The 21,039-nt window shown below is 35.7% G+C and overlaps 1 protein-coding gene across 2 annotated transcripts in view; it reads right to left on the bottom strand.

Moving 5' to 3' along the window:
* The window catches only part of PKP2 (plakophilin 2), a 162,051-nt gene that overhangs the window by 13,884 nt on the left and 127,128 nt on the right, over window positions 1–21,039 (bottom strand). The window contains exons 8-11 of one of the 2 annotated variants that reach the window (XM_069094835.1): window positions 20,230–20,394; window positions 18,439–18,612; window positions 14,976–15,129; window positions 8,668–14,751 (exon numbers count right to left, since the gene is read on the bottom strand). In XM_069094835.1, the coding sequence (XP_068950936.1) occupies window positions 14,663–14,751; window positions 14,976–15,129; window positions 18,439–18,612; window positions 20,230–20,394 (582 nt within the window). In that variant the 3' untranslated portion in view covers window positions 8,668–14,662. Of the gene's footprint in view, window positions 1–8,667; window positions 14,752–14,975; window positions 15,130–18,438; window positions 18,613–20,229; window positions 20,395–21,039 lie in introns of those variants that run through there. The other variant, XM_069094834.1, reaches the window with a different exon arrangement.

Here is a 21,039-nt window from a genome sequence, read left to right as displayed (position 1 = left end):
ATATATATATATATATATATATATATATATATATATATATATAATATTTTTTACATGCAACTGGGAAATAAGATATACAGGCACTGGGGTATAGAGATCCATCTTGCCCTACTGAAACACTAGAGGGGGTATGGGAGAGTATGTTAGGAGAGAGCAGATTGGGGGAGGGGGTATACAGTGGGTTTGCTGTTTTGGGGTGGTGGGTAGGGGAAAGACAGGAAGAAAATTTGTAACTCAAAATCTTGTGGAAGTGATGTAAACTAAAAATAAACATTAAAAAAATCATTGAGATCGTCATTTCTTATATCACAGTAGTATCCCATCACAATCATATGCTACAATTTGTTCAGCCATTCTCTAATTGATCGGTATCCCCACAATTTCCAGTTCTTTCTCACCACAAAGAGAGCTGCTATAAGCGTTTTAGGAAATATAGGTCCTTTTCCTTTTTCCCTAATTATCTTTAGAAATAAACAGATTAGTGGTATTTCTGGGTCAAATGGTAAAGGTAGTTTAATAACTCTTTGGGCATAATTCCCTACTGCTCTCCAAAATGGTTGGATCAATTTACAACAATAAATTAATGTCCCGTTTTTTCCATATCCTCTCCAACATTTGTGAGTTTCTCCTATCATTTTAGCCAATCTGGTAGGTGTAAAATGATCTCAAGGTTGTTTTAATCTGTATTTCTCCAATCAATAATTTAGAGCATTTTTTCCATATGACTATTGTTTTAATTTTTTTGTTATAAAACTGCCTATTCATATCCTTTTGCTATTTACCAGTTGGAGAATGACTCATATTTTTTAGATATTTGACAAAGTTCTTTATATACTTTTGGTGAGACCTTTGTCAGAAGAAACTGTCTCTCATTCCCCCCCGCCAATTTTCTGTTTTCCTTCTGATCTTTACTACATTTGTTTTATTTGTACAAACCTTTTAAAATTAAATGTGATTGAAATTAATTTTACACCTAACTTTGCTCTCTTGTTTATTCATAAATTCTTAGCCTATCCAGAACTTTAAGTAATATTTTCCATGTTCTTCTAATTTTCTTGTAAAATCTCTCTTTATAACTAGGTTATGTATCCATTTTGATCATAACTTGATAAATAATGTGAGATATTGGTCCATGCCCATTTTCTGCCCTACTGCTTTCCAATTTTCCCAACAATTTTTACCAAATAACGAATTCTTATCCCCAAATCTTAAGTTACACTTGTCAAATACTGGGATATTATGCTTATTTGCTTCTATATTCAAGTGTATCTCTTGTAAACAACCTATTGTTGTATTCTGGTTTCTAATTCATCTTGCTATCCACTTCTGTATTATGGATGAACTCATCCCATTCACATGTGATTTGTTGTTTAGTCATTTCAGACTTGTCTGATTCTTTGTGATCTCATTTAGAGTTTTCCTGGCAAAGATACTGGAGTGGTTTGCTCCAGTTCATTTTACAGGTAAGGAAACTAAGGCAAACAGGGCTAAGTGAGTTGTCTTGGGTCACACAGCTACTAATTATCTGAGGCCAGATTTGAACTTATGAAAATGAGTTTTCCTGAGTCCAGGCCCAACACTCTATCCACTGTGTCAACTAGCTGCCCACAGTTAAGATTACAGTGTAGGTCCCTCTGTCCCATTTTCTTCTATTTCTTTTCTCTTTTTTTTATCCTGTCCTTCCTCAAAAAATCTATTTTGCTTCTAACCACTGTCTCCCTTAATCTGTTTTCCCTTTTATCATGCTCCCCCCCTTTTTAATTCTTTCCCCCTCCTATTTCCCTATTGGGTAAGATAGATTTCTATACACAACTTAGTGTTTATATTTTATTCTTCCTCTTTGAACCAATTCTGATGAGAGTGAGCTCAAGCATTGCTTTTCTTTGGCTTTCCCCCCCTGCCATTTTCCCTTCCTTGAGGGAAGCATGCCTAAACTTTTATGAAAGAAAAAAATTCCCTTTCTACTTTTCTTCCTCCTTCTTTCAGTACATACCTCTTTCTCACCCCTTCATTTTCTCTTGTGGGGGTGGGCTTGGTGGTGATCATCTCAACATAATAACTCATATCCATGTCCCTGTCTATGTAAACTCCTTTTAACTACCATAATAATGATAATGTTCTTAGGAGTTATATGAATCATCTTCCCAAATAGGAATGTAAACATGTAAGCCTTTTTGAGAGCCTTATGATTTTTCTTTCCTATTTGCCTTTTTTATGCTTCTCTTGAGTCTTGTGTTTGAATGTCAAATTTTCTATTCAGTCCTGGTCTTTTCATCAGGAATACTTGAAAGTCATCTATTTCACTAAATATCCATTTTCCCCCTGAAGGATTTTAATGCAATTTTGCTGCATAGATGATTCTTGGTTGTAATCCTAGAACCTTTGCCTTTTAGAATATCATACTTTTGTTAAAGGACCTTTTCCCCTTTAACATGAAGGCCACTAAATGTTATGTGATCTTGAGCATAACTCTTGATATATGAATTGTTTCTTTCTAATTGCTTATAATATTTTCTCCTTGATCTGGAAGCTCTGAATTATGGAATATTTGGGGGAATTTTCATTTTGGGATCTTTTTCAGCAGTTAATGTGTAGATTCTTTCAATTTCTATTTACACCCTGGATCTAAGATATCAGGGCAGTTTTCCTTGATAATTTCTTGAAGGACACAACGTCTGGGCCCTTTTTTTTGATCATGGCTTATCTTAAATGATCTCTTCTTGATCTATTTTCCAGGTTATTTGTTTTTCTAATTAGATATTTTACATTTTCTTCTATTTTTTTTTCATTCTTTTTACTATGTTTTATTATTTCTTAATATCTCATGGAGTTATTAGCTTCCAGTTGCCCAATTTTAATTTTTAAAGAATTCTTTTCTTCAATGAGCTTTTATACCTTCTTTTTCATTCAGTCAGTTCTGCTTTTTAAGGAGTTGTTTTCTTCAGTGAATTTTTGTACCTCCTTTGCCATTTGGCCTATTCTGCTTCTTAAAAAGTTCTTTTCTTCTGTGAATGTTTGTGCCTCTCTTACCATTAGGCCAATTCTGGGTTTTTTAAGGTGTTATTTTCTTCCTTTTGGGGGTGCCTCTTTTACCAAGCTGTTAATTCTCTTTTCACAGTTTTTTTTTTGCATCACTTTCATTTCTTTCCTCAAATTTCCCTCTACCACTCTTACCTCTTTCTTTAACCATTCCAGGAATTTTTGGGGGTTTGTATCTAATTAGCATTTTTCTTTGAGACTTGCTTGTTGCTCTTTTCACATTATTGTCTTCTGAGTATTTGTGTTGGTCTTCCCTGTAACTGTCACAGTTTGTGTGTGTGTGCGTGTGTGTGTATGTGGGTGGTTAAAATTCTTTTCTTTGTTCATTTTTCTAGCCTACCTATTTCTTGCCTTTGAATTTTATGTTAAAGCTGAGCTCTACCTTGGTGTGGGAAGGCCCTGTTTCAAACTTCAGATTTTTTTGTGCTGCTGTTCTAATTCTGGAGTTCTACAAGTTTTTAGTGCTTCCAAGGTGATATGATCCAGGAAGAGGTATGGTCACTGCTCTCCTGGTCTGTGCTCTGGTCTTTAGTCAGGAAGGGCCCCTGTTCTCCTGCAGTTGCAAGCTCTTAGGGTTCTTCTTGTCTTTGGTACTGTGACCAACCTCCCCTTCTCTCTTGTAGCCAGAAGTATTAGTCTCCTCTCTGCCTTGGAACTGTAACCAGAGCTTTTGCTCCCTTATGAACAACCAAAGCACTCTTTTTCTGCCCTGGAATTGAGACCCAGAACTGTGAATGGGCAAGAATTGTCAAAACACATAGTCCAATACTTAGTGACAACAAGGAGTTCCCTATAATTGCTTTTTGACCAGTTGCCCAATTAACTTACCATCTCTGGGCTGAAAGCTCCCAAAGGTGTTGCTGCTGCTGTCACAGGCACCTGCAAGGCCCACTGTTTGTATTGCTGCTATGTGTGCTCTGGGTTGTACCCTCCCCCGACCTCTGCCGACCTTCTGAGTTGTCTTAGTCTAAAAAAATGACACCCCAAATGTTTTTCTTTTTATAATGATTTAAGATATTATTTTAAAGTTGTTTGAAGGGGAATGTTGGGGAAGTTTGACTGAGTTGCTGCCTCTACTCTTTTTTAAGGTGTTATTTTTTTTTCCCATTTTTTTCTACCACTTTGATTTTCAAAATAATTCTCATTGGTCTTGTCTCCAATTTGTATTTTTCCTTTGAAGTTTTGTTTATACTTATTTTTGACATCATTGTCTTCTGAGTTTGTATATTCCTTATCACCATAGTAGTTATCTTCTGAGTTTGTGTCTTGATCTTCCCTATCACCATTAGTAGTTTTTTATGGTCAGGTTTTTTAGATGTTTGCTCTTTTTTTTCCGGCCTGTCTATTGACTTTGAACTTTATGCTTTAAGTTGGGCTCTGTTTGCTTCTGGGGAGGGCGCTTTCCCAGGCTTTTTCATATTGCTGTTTTTTGAGCTAGTTCTGTGGCTTTAGAAATTTTCAGTGCTTCCAAAGTTGTGTGATCGGGGAAGAGGTGTGGTCACTGCTTTCCTGGTCTGTGCTCTGCTTCTTACTCAGGAAGAGCCCCTAATCCATCCTGCTAAATGCACTACTGCTCCTCAGGGCCTCTTTTCCCTTGTGACTGCAAGTGCTCCTCTGCTCTGAAACTGTGACAGAGAAATGGATATGGGCAATGGAATTGTCAAACATAGCTGGTTCCTACACCATTGCTAGCACAAAGATCCCCTGTAATCTCTGACCAGTTACACAATCCCCTTGTCTCAAGTTTGTGAGCTCCCAAGGCTGCTGTTGCTGTTGCCTCCAAGCCAAAGTCCAGAATAGCTAAGAGAACAGAAAGCATTCAGTGATTTTGATTGCTTCCAGCTACTGATAGTTGATTTGCTATAAGGGTATCGGCACAGTTATTAGGAGACACATTAAAAAATGGATAGAACGATTTGATTGGGTGACTCAGTCCACCCCCCCCCCCACAGTGCCTACACTTACATGGAAGAAATAGTGTAGATATAATAATAAACATCATTAAGAAGACAACTAACTAGAAAAGGTGAGCCAGTCATCTAGTGAAAGTGATGGTGAACAGATGGATAGTCAGAGTGTTGCATTGGTGTCTGTAAAATATTAAAAGAAACAGAAGCAAGCCTGGAATGTTTTGGGAGAATATGCTGGAGAATTTGTGGAAAAATGAAAAAATAAATATTTACTATGTGCCAAGTTCTGTTATGTTCTGGGAATATAAAAAAATTTTCAAAGAGACAGTCTCTGCCCCCAAGGAGAGAGGGAAAGACAATATCTATAGTGACCAGGGAAGGCAATTTGAAAAGGTAGAAGTGTACAAGATGGTTTGGGTAGGTAGTGGGATGGTATGTGAACCTGAAACATGGTATATGGATAATCAGTTATGAACCAGTAGATATAATGAGCAAAATGGAATAGTATAAACACTTTTGACAACTAACCAAATATGTTTGGTCCCAGGATTCCTAAGATAAGTATTTAAGAACTCTATAGGTGATGGGGCGGCCAGGTAGCACAGCGAGTAAGAGCACCGGCTCCAGTGTTGAGAAGACCTGAAGATCGAATCCCGGGCTCAGACACTTAGCACCCACCCAGAAACACCTGGCCGTGTAACCTTGAGCAAGTTACTTAACCCCAATTGCTTAGGGGTGGCCAGGTAGCTCAGCGAGTAAGAGCACTGGCTCCAGTGTTGGGATGACCTGAAGATCGAATCCGGGCTCAGATACTCAGCACCACACCCCAAAATAATAACTGGCCATGTAACCTTGAGCAAGTTACTTAACCCCAATTGCTTTAAAAAAAAAAAAGAACTCTATAGGTGAGAGGCATGGATGGGCTACAGTCTACACTTGTGGAAAGAGTATTTATACTGATGAAATTCTGAATCCATTTAAAGTATAAATATATGTAATACTCCATTAAAACTTGAGTTGGTTCCATTTTATGCTTTACTGTCATGTGTTAAATGGACTTTCTCGATTACAGAGAAGAGGGGACAAAATTGCATGTCCCTCTATTCAGTAGAGGTGGGAACTACAGGAATGGAATGATATATACACGGTCAGATGTGTTGGTTTGTATACTGGTTTTGCTTCACTGTTTTTACAATGGAAGGATCAATGCAGTGTGGATAGTATATTGAAAAAGGAATGTGTTGTAAAAAATGATCCAAAGTCACAAATAAATATTTTTTTAAATGTGAAGAATTTAACTCAATAGAAGTACTAGCTGAACATTTCTTGTGAAATGAAAAAGTATGAAATTAAAATATAGCCCTTTAATAACTTAAGAAATAGTTTTGATAAACAACCAACAGATCATAAATTTAGTTCTGAACTTTATAATTCTTCCCTGTCAAAGCCACTTCAGGGTTTACAGGCTAATGGCTCTGTGTATATGTTTACATACACATATACCTATTATGTGTGTATATGTGTGCTGAATATCTGTAATAAATGTTAAGCAGGGATTTGTGGAAGCCTAAGAGACTGGCAGCATTTATGTTTTGAATATATTCCAAATATTTAGTAATTTTTTAAGAAATATTTTTAAGGATGAGGTAAGTATTTAGAAGAAATAAAAAAGGTAGAACTAGGGGAATCATACTTTCATGGGTGAAAATGAAGACCACAAAGGACACTGAAGAGAATATTTAATAATTTTCATAACACACTGCTGCATCAGGATTTCTTCTAGATTCATGGAAAACTTCCCAGGCTTAAAGTATCATTTTTAACTGAAACACTACTGCAATAGATATTGGTATCTGAATGCTTTTATTGCCATATGTGATCCAGTACAGCAAACAAATAATTCTAATAGAATAAATAATAGAAAAAATAATTCTAAAAGAACTTCCGACTTTTTGTTTTACTGGACTGGTGGGGAAAAAAGTTGTATCTCAGTCATATATCCTGAAACACCAAGTTACAAAGCCCCGGGGGGCAGCAAGGTGATGCAACGGAAGAGCACAGGCCCTGTGGTCAGAACCTGGATTCAAATCTGCTCTCAAACACTTGACACTTACTAGCTGGGTGACCCTGGACAAGTCACTTAACCTCACCCTGCCCCCTCCCCAAAAGCATTGTGTACTTCATCTCAGCAGCATCATGAAATATATGTAATTTTCAAATAATCTTCATATAATTATGTTTTACAAGTAAAATTCTACATTTAGTAATAATGTACCAAGCATTAGTATCATTACCTTACAGATGACATTTACTGATACTCAAAAAGGAAAAGGGCATTTTTGCTCTTTTTCTAATGTAATCCCTATCATTCTGTGTCATCTTAGGTCATCTCTTTTCTTTTTTCTGGGTCTACCTGTCAGTGCATTTGCCAGATTTTCTCTAATCATACACATCTCCCTTTCCAAGGCTAAAGGAGTTATTTCTGAGTCAGCTTTCTGTGTAAAGTCAGATCATCAACTGTTTAAAAAATAGGTTGAAATCAGTATCAAATTAGAAAAAAATGGAGGTAAAATGACATATATGATGGGAGCTGCATCAAATTCAGCTTATTTAAATAAGCTAATAGACTGGAAGAAAGGAAATAAAAATAAAATCCCCTGGCTCTCTTAAAAAAAAAAAATCTAGTTGATGTAAAACAGTCACCATAGTGAAGGACCCTGAAAAGCAATGAAAGGGAGTTCTGTTTATTTACTTTGCCAAGTCAAGGGATGGACAACAAAAAAGTATCTGGAAGATGAATAATAAATATTATTGATTGGTATAGATCCTAAAGATTTACAAAGCACCTTACATATATTTTCTCATTTGATCCTCACAACAACCCAGGGAAATAAGTGCTATCATTATCTCCATCATATAGACAAAGAAACTGAGTAACACAGTGGTTATAAACACCTTCCTTAAGGGCATACAACTAGTAGTGTTTGAGGCAAGATAAGACTTTAGATCTTTTTGACTCCAAGTCCAACTGTCTATACATTACCTAGTTCCAGAGAAAGATAATAAGCATTGCTTCAAACATTAAAATGTAATAGAGGGCAAACTAAGCCTTCTAAGAATTTAACATGTAACTAAAATAAGACATGCCAAGGGCATTTATATATGAAAATAAAAGGACAATAAAAAAGACATGGAATGGAGCAGATCTGCAATATGTCTACAGTAATCTGCTCTTTTTTGGAGTAGCTAGGTGGTACAATGAATAGAGTGCCAGGCCTGAAGTCAGGAAGACTCATCTTCATGAGCTTAAATCTGACTTCAGACAAATACTGTGACCCTGGGCAAGGAACTTAAATGTGTTGCTTCAGTTTCTCATCCGTAAAATGAGCTGGAGAGGGAAATGGCAAACCATCCCAGCATTTTTGCCAAGAAAACCCAAATGGCATCATGGAGGAGTAGGACATAACACTTTTTTTTAGAAGAATCACTGAAACCACTTCATATGGCCCCTATGTTCTTAGTGTCCTATGTAATACATAGTACTTAGAAGGAGTTGGGAAGAGCTAGGCATACACAAATATATACATAAGAAATTTGTGGGAAAAATGTAACAAATTGAAAGAATCACAGTGATCAATTTCTGACTTTTTTTTTTGGAGGGGGAAGGCAGGGCAATTGGGGTTAAGTGACTTGCCCAAGGTCACATGGCTAGTAAGTGTTAAAGTGTCTGAGGCCGAATTTGAACTCAGGTCCTCCTGACTCCAGGGCCGGTGCTCTATTCACTGAACCATCTAGCCGTCCCTCTGACATTTTAAAGGGGAATATTCCAAAGAGCAGAAAACAGTATAAAAGGAATCATTATCATGACTCCTCAAGAAAAAAGGAGATAACCAAGAAACCATTAGGAGCCATGGATTCTTCTGAGAATGGTCTATGAAGATATGTATATCTTTGATAAAATTATAAGAATGAAAAACTCTTCACAGAAATAATGGGATTTTGATAGTTTGGAGAGACAGTTACTAGTTATTGGTTGAGTCATGACAATATAATAAAACATGACAATATTGCCTAATTTAATTTAAAGATTTAGTGCTATTAAAATCAGTTATTGAGGAGATACTTTTTAGAACTAGAAAAAATAACATTCACATGGAAGAACAAAAGGCCAACAGAAACAATGAGGAAAAGAAAAGAAGGAAGGGAACATAGCTTTAAAAGACTTCAAATTATATGACAGGAGCCAGTGAATATATTTGGTCCTGATCAAGATAAGCCAGAAAGAGAACCAATAGAAAACAGTATTTTAGTATATGATATACTACAAAACATACATTACTGGAAGAAGGATAACCTTTTGGACAAGAAATTCTGAGTGAACTTGAAGGCTAAGAATTAGACCAATAGCTGAATCATCTATTACAATGAACTCAAAATAGATATACAATCTGAATATAAAAGGCCACCCTATAAAACAGGTAGAAAATATCAGTTATTTCTCACAACTATGGCTATGGGAAGCATTCTTAACCATACACAAGATAGAAGAGATCATGAAAGATAAAGTGGACAATTCAAAAGAATTAAAAAAAATTTAGCATGAATGAAATCAATATGGATTAGAAGGAAAAGAGAGATTATAAAATGGGGAAATATAAACAATACAGGTGTGATATACAAAATATTAAGGGAAGACAAAATATTAAGGGAAGAAATATAGGGAAACAAGGGTCATTCTCCAATAACTAGGGAATGAGAGAATATGAAAAAAATTTTCTCAGAAATTTTGGAACATTCATCAATTTTCACTTTCTTACACATAATTATTGATTATTTCTAGTTTTTTTTTTAAATTTATTTATTTTTGGATTTCAACATTCACTTCCATTAAGATTTTGAGTTCTCAATTTTCTCCCCCTCCTATTACTCCTACCCCAAGAGGTCATGCAATCTGATATAGGCTCTACATATCCATTCATATTAAACCTATTTTCACATTAGTCAAGTTGTAAAGAATTAGAACCAGTGGGAGAAATCACAAGAAAGAAGCAGCAAAAGAACAAAACAAAAGAGAGCAAATAGTATGTTTTGATCTGCATTCAGACTCTGTAGTTCTTTCTATGGATGTGGCATTTTCCATCATGAGTTTTTTGGAGTTGTCTTAGATTCGTGCATTGCTGAGAAGAGCCATGTCTATGAAAGTTAGCCATCAAACACTGTGGCTCTTACTGTGTATAATGTTCTGGTTCTGCTCATTTCACTCAGCATCAGTTCATATGTCTTTCCAGGTTATTTTGAAGTCCACCTGTTCATCATTTCTTTTTCTTTTTCTTTTTTTTTTTGGAGAGCAGAAGGCAGGGCAATTGGGTGACTTGCCCAAGGTCACACAGCTAGTAAGTGTTAAGTGTCTGATGCCAAATTTGAACTCGGGTCTCCTGACTTAGTGCTCTATTACGGCACCATCTAGCCACCCCAGACAAGAAGTCGGACATTCTTTTTAAAAATGGGAAAGGCTGAGCAATTGGGGTTAAGTGACTTGCCCAAAATCACACAGCTAGTTAAGTGTCAAGTGTCTGAGGCTGGATTTGAACTCAGGTCCTCCTGACTTCAGGGCTGGTGCTTTATTCACCATGCCACCTACCTGCCCCTGTTTCCCTACTTTGTTATGTTAGCCAATGTGATGGATGTGATGTGGTACCTCAGAGTTGTTTTGATTTGCATTTCTCTAGTCAATAGTGATGTAGAGCATTTTTATATTTGACTATAAATAGCTTTAATTCTCCATCTAAAAAATGCCTATTCATATCATTTGACCATTTATCAACTGGGGAATGACTTGTACTCTTATAAATTGTACTCAGTTCTCTAAGTATTTTAGAAATGAAGCCTTTATCAGAAACATTGGCTGTAAAAATTTGTTTCTCAGCTTTCTGCTTCTCTTCTAATCTTGGTTGCATTGCCTTTGTGCAAAAACTTTTCAATTTAATGTTATTCAAAATCCATTTTGTATTTCATAATGTTCACTATTTCTTGTCTGGTCATAAATACTTCCATTTTCCATAGATCTAACAGGTAAACTATTTCTTGCTCTCCTAGTTTGCTTGTAGTATCAGCCTTTATATCTAAATTGTGTACCCATTCTAACTTTATCTTGATATAGGGTGTAAGATGTTGGTCCATGCCTAGTTTCTGCCATACAATTTTCTAGTTTTCCCAGCAGTTTTTGTTAAATATTTAGTTCTTATCCCAGAAGCTGGAGTCTTTGGACTTATAAACTGGAGATTACTGTCATTGACAGCTGTGTCTTGTGTACCTAATATATTCTACTGATCTACCACTCTTTCTTAGCCAGTGTAAAGTAGTTTTGATGATTGTTGCTTTATAATACTATTTAAGATCTGGTATGCCTAGGCCACCTTCTCTTCCATTTCTTTTCATTAATTCCCTTGATACTCTGGACCTTTTGTTCTTCCAGAAGAATTTTGTTATTATTTTTTCTAGCTCTATAAAATAATATTTTGATAATTCAATTGGTATGGCACTGAATAAGTAAATTAAGAAGAATTATTGTTTTTATTATATTACCTCAGCCTATCCATGAGCAACTGCTATTTCCCCAATTATTTAGATCTGACTTTGTGTGAAAAGTGCTTTGCAACTGTGTTCATACAGTTCCTGGGTTTGTTTTGGTAGGTAGATTCCCAAATATTTTATAATGTCTACAGTAACTTTAAGTGGAATTTCTCTTTCTATAGCTTGCTGTTGTGCTTTGTTAGTAATATACAGAAATGCTGATGATTTATGTGGGTTTATTTTAATTAATCTCTGTTGACTTATCTACCTATTTCCTGGACATTCACTAAGTGTTTTTCTCTTAACATCTTAAGTGTCTCAGCCTTTTTCTTATATTTCCCTGTCATTCATTCCTTGTGAGCAGAACCCTGAGGCTGGGTGTGAGGTTGTCTCAGGTTCATCATATTGGAAGATAAGAGGTTTCCCAAGATGGATCCTTGCTTTCAGTAACACCTAGGGGAGAGGGAGGTATAACAGGACTTGCCTGAGCTGCTTTTTCCAGTCCCCTTTTTGTCAGGTTTGATGCAACTACCCATGTTGACACATTTCCAACCTCCCCAATTCCTCCTTTCTCATTTTTCACTTCACATGGCTAGGCAGAATGAGAAACTGTAGATTTTTTCTTCTTAAGTGGGGAGATTGGTAGGTCTTCAGGCAGAGTCACTTTGGGGAGTCCTTACCCAAGTAGAAGCATCAAGTCAACAAGGATTACTCATGGTTCCCTCCTTTCATTCACAGGACTGGGAAAAATCCATATCTCCTCATTTTTATGTAACATGGTATTTTTGGTCTAGAGTCATCATAGCTGTGTCAATATCCCCTGACCCTGGCATGACTGTGAGTTAACCTGTTTTCCCTGACATAGATTTGTGGATGCTGATGAAGAAATGGCATTGAGTAAGACCTCTAGGTATTACAGTTCTCCAATGTTAATTTGCAAGGTTTTTCACTTGGCTGGGGTTTGGAAGTTAAGGTCTGTCATCTTCTTCTGTGTATTTAACTGTAATTAGTCTATGTCTTGTGCCTAATAATTTTCTTTTGGTAGAAATGAATAGGTTCACAGAAAGCAAATTATCTGCTATCTTGCTGGTACAGTTAAGCAAATAGTTTAAAAATAAATTGTAAACATAAATGACCACACAAAACCTGGTCCAAAGTTCTATGAGTAAGAGAAATGCAAATTAAATACCCCCAAAGTTTCACTTGACTCCCTGAAAATAGGCAAAAGATAAGAAAAGATAAGAATAATCTATGTTTCAGTGGTTAGAGAAACATACATGTATTAATATCTTATTTGTGGAGCTGTAAAATAGAATTCTGATTTGGAATTATGGAAGAAAAGTTACTAAATAGATCTTTATTCTTTGACCCACCAGTACCTTCCTCTGAATAATGGCTCAAAAAAAGTCAAAGCATAAACATGTCTATTTCAAAGCATTCATGGTAGCACTCTTTCTGGCAGCAAAGAACTTGGATATGAAATGGATACTCATCTGGGGAATGGCTTTAAAAAAATACAGCATATAGACATAATGCAATATTATTGGGCAATAAGAAATATCTATGAGAAATTTAGGAAAACCTGGACTTTTTTAAAAACAATATGGAGTGAAATTCAGCAGACCCAAGAAAAACAATATACAATATAGTTCAAAAGATCACCAAAAGGAAGTTGAACTCTAAAAACAATAAAAATATTGAAATTTCTGAAGAGACAATAACAAAACATATCTCTTCCCATATAGCAGGGAGGAGAGGGATTACTAGATGGAATATTGTATATACATTGGGAGACAAGTTTTTTGTGTTGGATGTTTTTCCTCAGTTGCTTTTTGTTGGCACAAAGAAGGACTCAGTCTTGAGGGTGGGTGGGCAATGACTGATACAAAGACAAAAGGCATCAATAGAATACAATATACAATACAAAATACAATTTGAGTAACCAACAGCCTGGATTTTAAAAAAGATATTCTAAAAATGACAGCCCACATCATCACAATGACTGAGAGGTGCAGCAACTGTTAAGACCTGACTGAGTGTGCTTGCTAATTACTGAAAATAATTTTGCTAATTACTGAAAATAATTTTACTGCAGCCTTAAAAACTCTCCTCAAACAAGGTGTTTCCCTTCTTACATGTTAAAATGACATAAGATTCCATGATGTGTGGGACCATGGACTTATTTATCTTTGTTCAACAATCCACTGAAAAGTATTAAAAAGAAAGTATTAAAATCAACATGAAAGATGTTGGTCAGTGCCTTGAAAGATTAACCTGCAGAATTCAAATAGAAGAATTGATGATGAAGAGATTCCCTAGCTGTGTCTCATTATGGATGATGTGTTGTTAATTATAATCTTTTCCTAGAATGCTAGAGGGCCTTCTCAATAAAATCAACTGTCACTAAACTAAGACTAACCTACCAATCTACACAGGAAAACCACGTGAATGAAGAGTGGATTTTGCCTCAATTATTGCAGGCAGGCAGGTGGATAGGTTACTGAGTTTGTCCATGAATGCACATGCCTAGACAGATATCATAGAACAATAGTAAATTGAGGCTGGATCTGAAAAAGGAAGAATACATGAGGTTGGACTGCATTAGGGAAATTGCACAATTATATTTATGATTCTAAGATGCTGCTGCCTTCAAAAGCCATCTTTTTTAACAATATTCATTCTGCTGTTGAAACTATGTAGCTATAAAATCATGGAATGTAACAATGTCATTAAGATACACAATTTTAGACTACCCAAAGGACTCAAAGAACAATGGAGATTTGTTAAATAGTATATATGATAAAATCAAATTGGAATAAAGAACTAGGTGGCATGCAGGAAAAAAATTAACTTGTTGAATATAAACACATCAGCAGTGATAAACTTGTCATTGAGAAGTGGCATAAAAGGCATGGTCAAGAATGAGGTCAGGTCATATATTGATAATAAGGAATAATAGGTGTTGCCCAGTGTTGTTTTGGTAGCCATGAAATACTGAAAGAACTAAACAAAGGTATGCAGTACAATGGGTTGATCTTCAGTGAAGGATTCATAGAAAACAAGGACAAGAACTGTGTGAGATAATATGTAATAGGTCAATTGCTACCTGTCCTATAAATAAAGTATTCATGATGAAGAAATCATAGGTCCACTGAAGTTATTTGAAGCACTTTAGTTATCATGAAGCAGTTTTCACCTCTTCCTTCTGTGTCCACTTGAAAAACAATTGCTGACATTGAAAAAAAAAGGAAATTTCATTTAAATTCTTATGAATCCCAACAATCTAAAATCCTAGGTGCAAAAAAATCATATCCTACATTATTCAATTAATATATATATTTTTTTGTTTCCTTTCCTTACATTATTTTCACAATGACTGGGGTTTTGAATACACACACACACACACACACACACACACACAAAACCACTTAAGTATGTTTTGAAAAAACTCACCGATTTCATTCTGCAGAGACAAATTTCGAGACAAGTTTCTCAGCAATGAGATTGCAGTCTTTTTTACACTTAAATCACTCACGTGTAGCATCTTTCTCGTGTGCTGAAGGCCATTTTCCTTTTGGACAACAGTCTGGGCTACAGCAGATGGCATCTATATGTAAGGCATATGCTATCAGTTTTCTGGGTAGCATTTAGTTCTTAGGAACACAAGGCAATATCTAGACTTTTTTGATGTCAATTTTCATGTAACTGCTCAAACCATTTTTTAAAAAAAACCCTTAAAAATTTTTTTAAACTATTTTCTCAGTTTAAATGTTAATTTAAAATCATTAGCTCTGGAATAGATACTGACCCTTTTAGAAAATGGTTTCTGATAAAGGCTGAGATAACTTGTAACTCTCTAAGCTAGATATTAGAGTCACAGATACCTTGGACTGATTGCTGCTTTGTAAAGGGTACTGAATATTTAAAAGGGCTGAAAACATTTATACTCCTTTATCAGGTAGAGACTGGAAATAGCAATGTTAGAAAGAATAATTATTTAAAATATTTGGTTATTAATTTACTTCCTTTCTGATAAACACCCTTCACATACTAATCCATTCCCTCGTAATGGCCTTCCAGTTGTCCCCAGGAGCAGTGTCCAAGTGTCCAAGTCTTCTTCTTTAGGTCATTATCATGTCACTCTACTGTACAGAGGAGGAGGGATGATCCTCAGATCAGTCTGAATAGTCTCAATCCCCAAGTCAGCTGAAACTGAACTTGCCTGAGTAATATAATGAATTTAAAAGCTATCTGATTTAGTTTAAAGTCAGGCAGTAAGTAAAAGGGATAGATCATATGATTTGAAATTAGTATGGAAGGGGGCGGCTAGGTGGTACAGTGAACAGAGCACCAGCCCTGGAGTCAGGAGGACCTCAGTTCAAATCCGGCATCAGACACTTAAACACTTACTAGCCATGTGACCTTGGACAAGTCACTTAACCCCAATTGCCCTGCCCTCCCCCCTCCAAAAAGCAAAAAAAAAATTAGTATGGAAGACTTTCATGAACCTCAGCAAGTAAGTATGGATAATGTAAAGAAATAATCTAAAAGATTAATGTACAGTGTATTATAATGTATAGTGTATGTATAGTAATCTGTAGTGGTCCCTCTGAGATCTCTTCCCTAACTTTCATTCTTACAAGTCCCTCACAGTCTTCTGAGGGCAGCTCACTACTATTTAACTCCCTTAAAGATCTGAGGTTTATTGCTACTCAGTTGTTTCAGTTTCTTAAGCCATTAGGGGTTTTCTTGGCAAAGATACTGGAGTGGTTTGTCATTTCCTTCTCCAAGCTCATTTTAGAGATGAGAAAACTGAGGCAAACACTGTTAAGTTACTTGCCCAGGGGCACGTAAATGTCTGAGGACATATCTGAACTCAGTGTTCCTGAGTTCCATGTGCCACCTATTTGGATTTATGGGATTTTCTTTAACTGTCACACATGAATTCCTACATAGTTTGTGTTGTACCTCCCATTGATTATCAGAGACAAAATTTACATTTTAGAAAGGTTATTTACTGACCAGGTAGAGTGAAGACAGTTGTTAGAGAAACATCCCCCTAACCAGGAACAGACTCTTCCTGTGCACATACAAGGTCCCTGGGAACAATGGGTTCAAATTTACAGTAAAATCGTCTCAAGAAACATGGGTAGGAAGCCATTATGGCAAAGGAATATCTTGCAGTTCCTAGTTACTAGAAGTTCTTTTTTTTTTTGTATTCAAGGACTCCTCAAGAAGTTGTCTTAGGATAGGCTCTCTATTGTTCTCTAAGTATTAGTGCCCTTAGAGTCCTGAGACTGTTTTTTCTCACTGTGACTAGTATGTGCCCAATCTATCTTTGAATTTCCAATGTAAAAGCTACTGCTAGACACTGCTGCTCTGGAGATGTGGCCACTGGCTCAGGGATACAGTGTTAATTATGCTAACAGAATCTCCAGGTGTTCTGATCTTTTTTTTTTCTTTTTGGAGGGGGGAAGGCAGGGCAATTGGAGTTAAGTGACTTGCCCAAGGTCACATGGCTAGTAAGTATTAAGTGTCTGAGGCCACATTTGAACTCAGGTCCTCCTGACTCCAGGGCCGGTGCTCTATTCACTGTGCCACCTCACTACCCTAATGTTCTGATCTTTTGTATATCAGAAAGTTATAACCTGGTCCATTCAATCTCTGGACACTTAGGTGCTTTTTCTCAGGAGACTCAGAACATTTTTGTCCTTGGTATGTATCTCTTTACTTCTAGTTGGATGCATTTTCTTCTTGATGGAACGGAAAGAAGAAAAAGAGAGACGTCTTCTAACCTTCATTCAAGAGTCTGGAATTCTCAGATCCAGAATTTATAATCTCTCACTCAATCAACTGGCCTCAAACTACCTTGCTGTTTTTATATGTAGGCCAAAAGTTGTGACTTTTGTGGCATCATGTGTTTTTATGCAATGACTTTTCAATGTTCCTATGATCGTTTCAAACTGATTAAGGACTTACATTCACACCTGACTTTGGACTGATTAAATAGAGATGTCTGAGCCTTTTATGATTAACAAATGCAGACACAGCATCCATAGTGAATCTTGCCATAAATCTAAGGGTTGGAGTTTTGGTTGAGTTTTCTTCATTGTGATTAGATGTGATATGGGATTTTGTTTTAACATTTTATTTCTTTCAGAGCACGAAACTACAGTTTAGTACAAATAGAACCATACTCAAAGAAAAATATTAACATTCATCCCAAAGCCAATCATGAAATAGTTTTGAATGATCAATTTAAAATTATCCACATGTGACATTGTTCTCCAGTAGAATGAACAATTGAGAAACAGAATGTATTTTTTCAAAAATCTGTCTAGTTTTCATACTCTAGGATAATTTAATGGTCACAATTCAAATCTGTAAAATAATTTCTCTAAGTTATTTATCTAATTGTTATTTATATAGTGCTGAGCTAAAGAGCTTCTGTCAGGGATCATACCTTTTAATATTTGTTATCTAAATTGTTCCAGCAAGGAAGTTTCACAATACAAACAGGTGCCCATGGAGATTTACCTGAGGTAAAGTCTTAGAACAGAAACCCAATTTTTTCAGAGGAGTTAATACAATTTTGGTAACCAAAAATTTTACTTTCAGTCCACAGGAGAGGATAGAAGAATACTTGAAATTCTGTAGTCAGATTTCTGTAAATAAGTGCTAGCACATGGTTTCTTTCTCTATAATTTTTATGTAATTTTCTATAAACACTATATGAGCCACTCCTTTGTAATATGATCCACCTTGGGAACAAAAGGAAAACTATTAAGTAATAGTTTTTTTATTCTTTCTGGAATTGAAATGGGCACATTTCTGACTTGCCACAGTTGCCCATCTTTGGACCTAATGAATTTTACTTCATCTTTTAAAAAAGCATTAAAATAGGAATGAGATTTACCGGTCCACTTCCTGCTGTGAGATTCTGGAGAGCTCCCAAAGATGCTTCTTGTGTGTAGTTTCTTATACTTTTGGCTATCAAAGATAGATACATTCTGATCACAATGGAGTGCCACAGCCATTCCACACCTTTAGGATTACTCCTTTCCTCTGGGAGTGGGATGTCTTGGTATTGCTAGTCATGTAAACATATCAGATTCTAGAATTAATGTATTGCAATCATTTTTACAATTCCTTATTCAAACCAGAATAGATTGGAACAATTGTCTAAAATGGAACAGTAGGAAAAAAAGAGCTAAGAGGCAGGGTGTTTGGTAGAAGTAAATGAAGAGAACTTGAATGGTTACACTTTCCAGGGGTATACTGGTAAATGTTTAATAATAGGACCTACCCCACCCCTATTTACATATGACAAAAATTCTATCTGCTTTGTAATCATTTCCCCATCAATTTCTTACATCTAGAAAATCAACAAAACAATAAATCAAGACCAATTTTGTAGCATTTGCCTATTTCTGAGTTGCAAATGCTCACAATGAAAAGTTAACAATAAGCTCTTCTCATCCAATTTGAGCTGACTTCAGAACACCCCTGTGCTTCAACAACTCAATTTCCTTCTCCATAATTCTACTTCCTTTTCAACTTCTTCCCTATAGAACACCCTCTAGGAATACAAGAAACCAAGAAGAGGTTGGTCTGGAATCGATTCTTATGATGTTGATAAATCCCCAACTAAAATCAGCTACAAAATTTTTCTGTTTCAAGAAAATGGGATCATAGATATGGAGTGATAAGGAATTTTAAAAGTTATTTATTTCAAATTCCTTCTTTTATACTTGAGGAAACTCAAGGCAAGGGAAGTGATTTGCCCTAAACTACTCAGATTCTATAGCCAATATACGATTTGAATATATGTTTTGTATGCCAAATCTAGTCCTATTACCACTGTACCATGCTATGTGTCTTATAAAGCAATAAAAAAAAATCTAGATGTTACATGCTCCCTTGCATTATCATTACATTTGACACATTATCTTCAGTCTTAGACCACTTCTGTCTGAAACATTCTAACTAGGAGGGAAAGTCACATTCTATTACCTTTCATGTCAACACTCATTGTGTAATCTTCTGGGTTAGTTTGATTTTGGATTTGTCAATATCAGTCTTCTTAATTTAAAAAGATATATTTCAGTTATAAAATACTCAAGAGGTTATAACTGAAAAGCAATATTTAGGTAAACTAGATAAGGCATCAAAGACACTATCCTCTAAAATAGATCAGGATTAAAGTTCTGGTTAATTTTAACTCTTTTTCCCTGACACCTACCATTAAACAACTTTCAGCTATTTAATTTACCTCAGGGAATAGTTGAGCAGGATAGATAATCTGAAGCTTCTTCCAACTGGGGAAGATAGACGTCTGTGATGTGATTATTTGATGCCCAAATATTATTAATTTTCCTGGGTTTCTTTGAATAAAATTCCTATTTATAAAAAGCATTCAGAATCCAGAATCAAGGCACTAGCAATACCCTCTCAAGCCTGACTATATGACTGATGAAGCCAGCGAAGTCTGGAGATAACTTTGTTGGGAGTAAAAGAACTTTGTTTGGAGTAAAAGAACTCATTTGAGGACTTCAAAGTAAATTCACCACATATCAGGCTGGTTACTGTTAAAAGTGTGCAAACTTAAATTAATTTGTATTGTTTGCCTTTAACCTGCAAATGAAGGGGAGAGGGTTTAGAAGCATACATAATATAAAAAGCATGTTATGAAAACATCCCAGTATACCTCTTTCACTTTCCTGCTTCGACTTCCAAAGCACCCAATACTTTTGTTATTGGTGGTCTGGATATTCCTGTTTTGAATGTAGTTACTCTGTAAATATCTTTCTGGAAGTTCTGCCTCCAGTTGGTAGGATAGGTTATGAAGAATGCATACACAGTTCTCAGTAGCCTAAGAAAAGAGAAAATGAATGCTGATTATATCTGAGACACATGTATATATGTGTATATGCATTATATGTATGGGTTCTCAGCACAGAACTTCCAGTCATTTTATGATGAAGTTTTGTATCCCAATCATTTAATAAAAGTAACTTATGAACTATCTGCCTTGTGTGGGGGAGAAGAAGGAACAGGGATCTCTTTTTTCCCGCTAATAGTGCTTTAAAGTTTTACCAAGGAGTTTCCTAAAACTAAATGAAGCAAGAAGTGAAAGAATGATCCTTCCCATTGTTTTTCCTACCCTTCACTAAGGTTCTATTCTGATGCTTCACCATGGCATGGAGATAACCCTAAGATTCTGAAGGTCATCTCACATAAGTATAAGCTCTGATAGTTTACAAATTCAGCTAATTAAACAAATATTTATTTACTATGTGCAAAAATTGTATTTGTACATAACAAAGAGAAAAATGAAACAGTTCCTAACCAAATGAGTGGTTACATTCTATTATGGATTAAAAGGAGAGATATACATATACACATACACATGAATATGAAGTACATATAAAGTACAATCATTCCTCAATTTTTGTAGGCATTCCCAAAAATGGCATTAAAATAAAAACTGTGAATTTTGATATAGGTTCTCATGACC

This window comes from Petaurus breviceps, unplaced genomic scaffold, assembly GCF_028583685.1.
Source record: "Petaurus breviceps papuanus isolate PSGF00001 unplaced genomic scaffold, PetGlider_PUasm1.0 221, whole genome shotgun sequence".
Lineage (NCBI taxonomy): Eukaryota > Metazoa > Chordata > Mammalia > Diprotodontia > Petauridae > Petaurus > Petaurus breviceps.
The sequence above is the reverse complement of the archived record's forward strand: the minus strand, read 5'-3'. Positions and strand labels throughout refer to the sequence as shown.